This window comes from Nicotiana attenuata, unplaced genomic scaffold (assembly GCF_001879085.1).
Source record: "Nicotiana attenuata strain UT unplaced genomic scaffold, NIATTr2, whole genome shotgun sequence".
NCBI lineage: Eukaryota > Viridiplantae > Streptophyta > Magnoliopsida > Solanales > Solanaceae > Nicotiana > Nicotiana attenuata.
Window position 1 is genome coordinate 46,218 of NW_017674003.1, and position 8,924 is coordinate 55,141.

The window sequence follows — 8,924 nt, forward strand, 5'->3', positions numbered from 1 at the left end:
AGTTGTTTCCAATAGACCCTCGGCTCTAGGGGCAGATGCAGCTTTCGAATAGCGGGTTTATCTAAACCCAACATTTCTCAAGCGCAGTAATTTAATTTGTGTAAAAATTCACAAAAATAATAATAAATAGTATATATAAACCCATAATTTTAAAAATATAATGGGTTTAATACTTAAAACAGTAAATATTGAATCCATAGAACTAATATCCTGGATCCACCTCTACTCGGCTCAAGAAAAAGATAAAAGAGAAACAACAACAACAAAAGCAAGATAGAGATGAACTACTATAATGTTGTTTTTAAAAAATAGTGGAAATTCAAGTTACATCTACTACGTGAAAGTCTTTTACTAATACCTCAAGACTATAACTTTATTAGTTGATACTATAATATGGTTTGGTTCTTTTAAAACTATTTGGCATCTATTACTCATTGGTCCGATCAATCCGGATTTGCATTACATAGAATTCATTAAAACAGATTTAGCAATTCTCAACTTGATACCTCTTATTAAGATTAAAGAAATTTCATCAATCTCATCACGTTCAATAAAAGTTCCTTAACCTTTTCAGTCATAGTGTTTTTGATAGACTGGTAAAACAGTGAAATATTTTGAAAATACATTATTTTCAATATTTTAAAATTACGACAACTAAATTGGAAACACTTACATTAATTAAGAAACCACTATTTTACGTTATATCAAATACGTGATGACCTCGAGCGACGAACCTAAGTTTCAGAATTCTCTACCCAACCATTTTTTCTAGAATATATAGTCAAAGAAACAGAAAAATCAATAGTTTCTTTGTTGACAAAGCAATAGCTCTACAACTTATTTGTTTTGAAATTTTAGTTTGGAATTTCTTAAAGTAAGATTAATATAAGTTAACCATAATGTTTTCCCACTCTCTGTTAGCTTAAAGTAACATACTTTTCTTTTTCATCCGATTCAATAAGAAATTGATAAACTTTTACATTAAAACACTCTTTATTTATGACAAAACAAAAAAAAACACTCTTTAATTTTTACATTCTTATTTTGTTCTTAATGATATACTCTCACAGGAATTACATGACATCTTGAAGATCATAAAATTCTAAGAATAATTTTGATATATTGTATACATATAAACGTACATAGGTTACAAACAACAACAACAAATCACTAAAATTCCACCAGTGGGGTCTGGGAGAGTATAGTGTACGCAAACCTTACTCCTACCCGGAGGATAGAGAGGTTGTTTGAGGGAGACCCTCGGCTCAGAGACAACAGATCCGTGATAATAACAGAAATCAAAAAAATAATATGAGCAACATGAGAGACAGCAAATAAATGGAAAAGCAATAACACAAATACTATGAAAAAGTGTGAAACACAACATAAACAACGAAAATATTATCAGACTAGCCGATACGAAGAGGAAAATCGCTCGACTACCCCTTAACCTACAACCCTAATGCTCGACCTCCACACCTTCCTATCAAGAGCCATGTCCTCGGAAATCTGGAGTTGCACCACGTCCTGTCTAATCACCTCGCCCCAATACTTCTTAGGCCGCCCTCTACTTCTTCTCGTACCTGCGAAAACCAACCGCTCACACCTCCTAACCGGGGTATCTAGGCTTCTCCTGCACGTGCTATAAGTTCAAAATTTAATTAATATTCATTGACTATGTAAATTCTCTTTAGAGTAACATAGTCTCTATTATATAAAAACAAAAAATTAGAATTTGCTTGGAAATGAGCTGGACCAATCTCTCCTCTTGTGTGGGCCCCACACGTCCTTGGCAGTTATAACCCAACTAACCAACCAAGCCGTCAAAATATGACCACGCGCTTAATAATGTTGACAAAATCAACGGTTCTGATCAAATTTGATCTTGTAATCTCCTATCCATATTTTAAAATTCTATTTCAAAAATAAGCACTAGCGATCTCTTTCCTTGGACCTCGGCACCATTTCTACATAGTTGTTGAACATTTTAAATTCTTAACTGTAACATAAAATCCATTATTATACATATTTCATTTCACACCCTGTAGTTTCTCTTTTCTCCATTTTTCTTTTCTTTTCTTGCCTTCTGTTCATTGCTGGAAAAATCTAAACTTTAATTTGTGGTCTTGTGGGGGACAGGTTTGAAAAATTCTTTCGCTTCCCTGAAAATATATGCTAAAAGGGTAGTTTTCAATGTTTAATTTAGTATTTGATTTAACTCCATTAATTTCTTTTAATTAGTCAAGTTGTTTTTAATGATAATATTAGTCAGTTTTGGTATCATATCTACAAGAATTTTTGCTGATAAAATCTTCAATTTATACTGTAATTTTGCTCCATTTTTCTTGCTGAAAACTTAAAGCTTTAAGCAGAAACTTGTGGGGGGGGCCCATTTGAAACATTCTTTTGCTTTGCTTACCAGAAAATATCTGCTAAAAGGGTAATTTTCAATGTTTAATGTTTGATTTAACTCCATTAATTTGTTTTTAAAAGTCAAAGTTGTTCTTATTATGATAAAGACTAAGTCTTGGACTCTTGGTAGCGTATCTAGAAGGATTTTTTGCTGATAAATATTGTCTCCTTTTTTAAAATTTTGGTGTTTTTTTTTGGATTTTAGGTTCCAAGATTATTTTTGAGTTTGGGTTTTGCTCTTTGGAATTTGAAGTTGAAGTATCAGCAGTGTCCAAATGGGTTGGAAAGAGAAGATTAAGACTGTGTTTCAGGTTTGTTGGCCCTTTTTGCTTTGCTCTTTTTTTCTTACCTATTTTTTATGATATATTTTTAGTTTTGGTTTTATTTTTATTTTTTGATTTCTGGTTCTGCTTATGAATTGCTGTTTCTATTATTCTTCTCTTGCAATTTCCCTTTACTCCATATGGTGTATGGTACTTAAATTGTTTTGACTTCTTGTTTAGCAGTTCTCTGCAGAGTTTTTGATGAAAAATCCAATATTGGGGTGTGTGTGTGTGTGTGGGGGGGGGGGGGTGAGTAGACTTGAGGGATTAAGCTATGGTATTCCTTGGTTATAGGGAACCTATGATCAACATTCTAATTAAGCAGGCTTGTGGATTTGTGAAATCCTAGTAAAATTTGAAGATCTTATAGTGCAGATACTGTTTTTATTTATTTGTATATTTCCGACGAATTATTTCCGCAGGATTAGTATCTAGAAGTCAGCATATTGTGGTCAAAGCGATCTCATTTTAAAACAATAACAACCCAATGAAATCTCACAAGTGCTATTTTTATCTTATATATTATTTTGGACTTAGATGAGCTTAAATGGAGCGATATGGACTGCCCGAATTCATAGCCAAACCCAACTTGTTTGTGATTAAGGCGTAGTGGTAGTTGTTGTTGTATTCACATTTATGTCATGTGTTTCAAAATGAACTGCTTATTCATTCTGGTTTTGCTAACTTCAAAGAACTTTTGCTTGTTAGAATGTTTTATCAAGTGAACAATCAATTTGATTTTGCAAATGTGGTTACTAATATATCTGTTGCAAATGAAATAGGGCAACACAAATGAGATTGAGCTCGGGTGCGGACATACTATTAAGTCTCATGGATCATCAGTTGCAAGAATTCACATGCATGACTGGCTTATATTGCTGCTGCTCGTAGTTATAGAGATAGTCCTTTATGTCATCGGTCCATTTCATCGTTTTGTTGGAAAGGATATGATGACAGATCTGAAGTATCCCATGAAAGATAATACAGTCCCAGTGTGGTCTGTTCCTGTAAGTTTACCTATAGTTTTTTAACATATCGAGTCGAGTATCAATGTAATGTAGAGAAAGTGTATTTAAATCTCAGAGTTTCTAGTGTTCCTAACATATTTGTCTGATGAACAGCTATATGCAATTATATTGCCTATTATCATCTTTGTTCTCATCTATCTGAGGAGGAGGGACGTCTACGATCTGCACCACAGCATTTTAGGTAATTTCTTTAGAGCAATTTTCGAAGGGGAGCCTTGGCCTAACTGGTAAAGTTGCTGCCATGTGACCAGGAGGTCACGGGTTCGAGCAATGGAAACAGCCTCTTGCAGAAATGCAGAGTAAGGCTGCGTACCTTCCCGGACCCCACGCATAGCGGGAGCTTAGTGCACCAAACGCCCTTTTTCTTTAGAGCAATTTTCCCCTTTCAAACTACAGTAAATCATTTAGATCTTGGTTTTGTTGATTTCCTTCTTAGTTCTCCATGTTTTTTCTTTCATATTTTGAGTGAATTTCCGAGCAATGGGGGTGTATGGAGTGGAGTATTCAGTAGATATAACATTTCTGTGTGACTTTGATTTTCATTGTAGTAGTAAAAGGAATGTTTTCCCTTTGTTTTGCCAAGTAACTTTACTAATTGTGCTAAAGTTCTTCAAAAATTGCAGGCCTGTTATTTGCCATACTAATTACGGCTGTACTCACGGATGCCATCAAGAATGCAGTAGGCCGTCCTCGACCTGACTTTTTCTGGCGTTGTTTTCCTGATGGTAAAGATGTATGTATCCAGTTCTTGATTTTCTGATAATGCTACTCCTTCCTAGTAAATGCTTTAGTGAATCAAAGCTTCTATATTTTAGCTGTGCAAAAGTACTCTAGGCTGCAAAACTTGACGGTTCTTCATGTGCTTTATCGTTCTTCTAGTAATTATTGATCAAACTGCAATAGCTAAGGGTAGCAACATAGCTCATTTCTGTTAGACTCAATAAAAGTCTATGCATTTCTAACTGATATTCTTGATTGTCATAACTGACTTACCAGCATATTGCTTAAATTGGTGCTCAACTCTTTCATTAACTTGAGTTATAGTTTGCTTACTGGTTCATTTTTCGTATTGTTTTTAGTCTTAGGTTTCTATTATTGCACGTTGTTGCTTTCGTTTTGGTCATCTTACTATCTTGTTGTTTTCAATGCTTCTTTTCTATGGCTCCTCATTGTTGTGTCTGGCTGTCTTTTTTTCATTATTGCTGTGCTTGTGCTTCACTGAGCCGAGGGTCTATTAGAAGCAGCCTCTCTATCTCCGCGAGATAGGGGTAAGGTCTGCATATACACCAGACCCCACTATGTGGAATTACACTGGATTTGTTGTTGTTATTCTTTACTGGTTCATTTGATTCATTTTCCGGTTCTTTTTTTCAGGTTTATGATCAGTGGGGAGACGTGATATGTCATGGCAAAGAAAGTGATATAAAGGAAGGACATAAGAGCTTTCCAAGCGGGCATACCTCATGTATGTAGCTCAACTTTCTCCAATTCCTCTATATCCGAGTACATCAGATCAGGATTTTTTGGAGATTTTTTCGTCGAAACCTTTAATAAAGATTGCTCATAGACTTCAATAGGGGTGCTGCATCTCATATCGACAAAATTATGGTTTTTCTTTGCAGGGTCATTTGCTGGTCTCGGGTTTCTATCATTATATTTGGCAGGGAAGATTAAAGCATTTGATCGTGGAGGACATGTAGCAAAACTATGTATAGTTATTCTTCCTCTCCTAATGGCATGTCTTGTCGGGATTTCACGTGTGGATGACTACTGGCATCATTGGCAAGACGTGTTTGCCGGAGGATTGATAGGTTCGTCTTCAAATTCTGCATTGTGCAGTAAATGACGGTTGCATTTCAATTTTTCGACTAATATTCTACGTCTTTCTCGATTCAGGCCTTGTTGTTGCAACACTTTGCTACCTGCAGTTCTTCCCAGCTCCATACCATACTGAAGGTATGGTCTCCACTAATCTCCTCCTGCTTTTATTATATTTTGTGTTTTAAGTCCTCGCAATCCAACAGACCCACCTCAACTTGTTCGAGATTGAGGCATAGTTGTCGTTGTTGTTATTATTGCACTACATATAGTATCAGTAGAAGTCCAGAAGTACAGCAGTGTTTTCTGTTAATTTCCTTAGGATTTTCTTTATTGTTGCGAATGATCAAGGGAAGGGATAGAACGAATAACAAGAAGATTATGGTGAATTCATTCAGATGAAAAAAAATATCAAATACTTTAGCATAATATGATAGTCCTATGTGGCGGCAGAGGCGGATCTAGGATTTAGATATGGGTTCAACTTTTAAGATTTTTAGCATTGAACCTATTGTATTTTTAAAGTTATGGGTTCAGACCTATCATTATTGCAATTTTAATGAATTTTTACACATAAATTTATGTTTTGCATCGAAAGTAGTGGGTTCAGATGAATCCGGCGGCCAAACTCTACATCCGCCCCTGTGTGGCGAGCCGGAAATACATACAAGAGGATTCAAAAGAGTATACTAGAATGTCGCATATAGGATTTGAACCTATAACCTAAAACAACTTTGAACCTCCTTTATCACTAGATAGAATGTTCCCTTGTGTCAAGGGAATTCAATGGTTTATACAATCAAAAATGTCATCTTTGCCCAATTTGTACAGTATAATTTTTCGGAAGGCGATTCAATTGATCCCCTGCCAACACCCAGCCCCCCCGGTCGTATGAACGACGGTTGGGGTCTCATTCTTTATCTCTAGTTATTTATGTTATTCAGGCTCTATCTTTGTATAAGTTAATCTTAGAAGCTCATGATTTGTACAACTTGATTGGATATCGTTAAATTTACTTGTTCTTTTATTATCTCTGTCCTCAGGATGGGGACCATATGCATATTTCCGGGCATTGGAGGAGGTTCGCAGTAACACACAACATGTCCACCATACTAACGGAGGATTAGAGGTAGAGCAGCCGGAGGTACAATTGAATCAGCGATCGGGTACAAATTCCAATCCTTTTGAGGATGTGGAGTACGGCAGAATGTGAGACAAATGGACACTGTAATCCTATGCTTTATCTTTGTTCAACTAGCTCAGCTTATTATTTTCTTGTGAATAGTTAGGCTGCATTTTTAGTTGTATGTTCCTACATATTTTAGGATTTGGGACCTATATTCCTTTGTTACTTGTGTTATACTGTTATTCGAGATCGATGTTCTGAGTTTTCTGATACAAGTACATGCTAGCTGCTATGTTATGATATAAGTTTCTTGTTGTTTTATACCATGTAACAGTAGACGAGTGTCAGCCTTGTTTGTAACAATAGCTTTGATACACCACTTAGGGCTCGTTTGGTAGGAGGGACAGAAGAGTTTATCCCATGTTTGGTTGGGAGAAAATTGCGGCATAATTAATGCCAAGATTAATTATCCTGGAATTGTAGTATTTTTTTATCCCCATGAAAAGGTGGAATAACTAATTCCGGGATAACTAATCCTGGGATAACATCTTTCCAACCAAACGACCCCTTAGTATCTTTTGTGTATCTTCGTATCTCTAGACTTCTATTACTACTTGTTGTTGTCTTTTTGTTTCGGTTTTCTGATTGCATTACCTAGTGCTGGTTTTGTATTTTCGCTTCGGTTGTCAGATCGGTTTACTTGTTATTGCCCTTCCCCTTTTCCCTTCCTAAGCCAAGCGTTTACCGGAAACAGCCTCTTTGCCTTCTAAAAGGCAGGGGTAAGGTCTGCGTACACTCTACCATCCCCAAACCCCACTTGTGGGACTACACTAGGTATGTTATTGTTGTTGTTTTGTTTTATACCATGTAACTTGCAATGCTAGTAAGCAAACATTACTATTTGCATTAGGCTAGACTGTCTATATCACATCACTTGCGGTGGGGCCCTTTTTCGGACCCTGTATGAATACTTTGTGCACCGAGCTGTCCTTTCTTTTAAAACTTGCTATGCTAGTAAATTCAGATGTTCAAATCTAATGTAGTATAAGAACAATGCACAATCCATAAATTTACTAGACATATATACCTAATAACTAATATTCACTTCAACTAAAACTAGAAAGTAGAAACCGTGAACACCTAATTTTTTACCACATCCAAATTCTATTCTATTTTAATGTAAATATTTCTTTTAGGTCTAATCTTGATACTTTAAATTTTTATCTCATTTTTTCATTGGTTTTATTTGAGAAAAATTAAAAAGCTACAACAAAAAAAAATTGCATATTCTTAGAGTATATATTTTGTTCCTATATTTAAATAGAAGAAAAAATATTTTTGTTTAGTTAAGAACTTAATAAGTAGACTAGTAACTTTTAATTAATTTTTAGCGCCATTTAATTATAGTCCAAGTATATATTTGTATTGGTCTAAAATAGATAATGAATATTCTTATCTTTATATTTTTCTTTTATTTCTCTTAACAACAAAAAAAAAAAAAAAAGAAATGGGGAAAAAGATCCTAATTTAATCACTAATCCTACTTCTCACGTAACCCCTCACATCCTCTCCATATCCCCACTATCTCCCATCATCTACACACACTACATATAATACTATCCCATTATAGAAGGGGGGAACTGACGAAAGAAAACAAGAAAAAAGGGAAAAGAAGGAATTGGGGAGAATTTGAAAAGGTCAAAAATTGAAAACAAGGGAGAAAACCAAAAAAAAAAACAAAAACGGACAAAGAGCAATAGAGAAGATCTTGGGAAAAGGAAAATTGAAAAAGAGAAGAAAGAGGGACGAAAACAGAAAGGGGGAGGGACGATTTTAACACAGAGAATCGTAAAAGCTAGCCAAAATCTCATCCTAAGCTCCATCAAAATCAGTTTCTATTACCCCTTTTAACGTCTAAAACCAACTCACAAGACAACCATAAAACAGAACATAAAGTAGATACCTTTCGCCTCTATTTTCACCGATGAAACGAAGCTTCGGCTGAGGTCGATTGAGTTCCAGCGAAAGTTCGAGGTCGACAATGTGTGTCTTTCCGTTGAGGTCTCTTCTGTGATTCCATCTTGTGTTGGAGCAAATCATCAGTGGGAAAAATCAAAAGTTGAAAGTTTAATATAAAGGTTCTTTCCTTTTCTATGTTTATCAGTTAGCATTTGGGTTCTACTTTGTTCTTGCTTGAAAATGTTTTCTTCGTACATG

The 8,924-nt window shown here is 35.3% G+C and overlaps 1 protein-coding gene across 3 annotated transcripts; it reads left to right on the top strand.

Annotated features, from left to right (window-relative positions):
- Positions 1–1,928: 1,928 nt before the first annotated feature.
- LOC109217799 (lipid phosphate phosphatase 2-like) lies at positions 1,929–7,028 on the top strand. Of its 3 annotated transcripts, none has more exons than XM_019382069.1 (9): positions 1,929–2,183; positions 2,618–2,723; positions 3,518–3,742; positions 3,857–3,944; positions 4,387–4,496; positions 5,138–5,228; positions 5,386–5,574; positions 5,660–5,719; positions 6,625–7,028. In XM_019382069.1, the coding sequence occupies exons 2-9, from the start codon at positions 2,688–2,690 to the stop codon at positions 6,792–6,794; spliced, it is 969 nt and encodes a 322-aa protein (XP_019237614.1). In that variant the 5' UTR covers positions 1,929–2,183; positions 2,618–2,687; the 3' UTR covers positions 6,795–7,028. The 3 variants fall into 3 exon arrangements, with proteins under 3 accessions (XP_019237614.1, XP_019237613.1, XP_019237615.1); XM_019382068.1 differs by having other exon boundaries at positions 1,929–2,139; XM_019382070.1 differs by lacking the exon at positions 1,929–2,183 and adding an exon at positions 2,190–2,440.
- The last annotated feature ends 1,896 nt before the right edge of the window (positions 7,029–8,924 follow it).

Excerpts from the sequence above, each read along its gene's own strand:
- LOC109217799 (XM_019382069.1), top strand. The coding sequence starts at position 2,688 with ATGGGTTGGAAAGAGAAGATTAAGACTGTGTTTCAG. Across the intron at positions 4,497-5,137 it reads GTTTTCCTGATGGTAAAGAT|GTTTATGATCAGTGGGGAGA; the intron begins GTATGTATCCAG and ends TCTTTTTTTCAG. Across the intron at positions 5,720-6,624 it reads AGCTCCATACCATACTGAAG|GATGGGGACCATATGCATAT; the intron begins GTATGGTCTCCA and ends CTCTGTCCTCAG.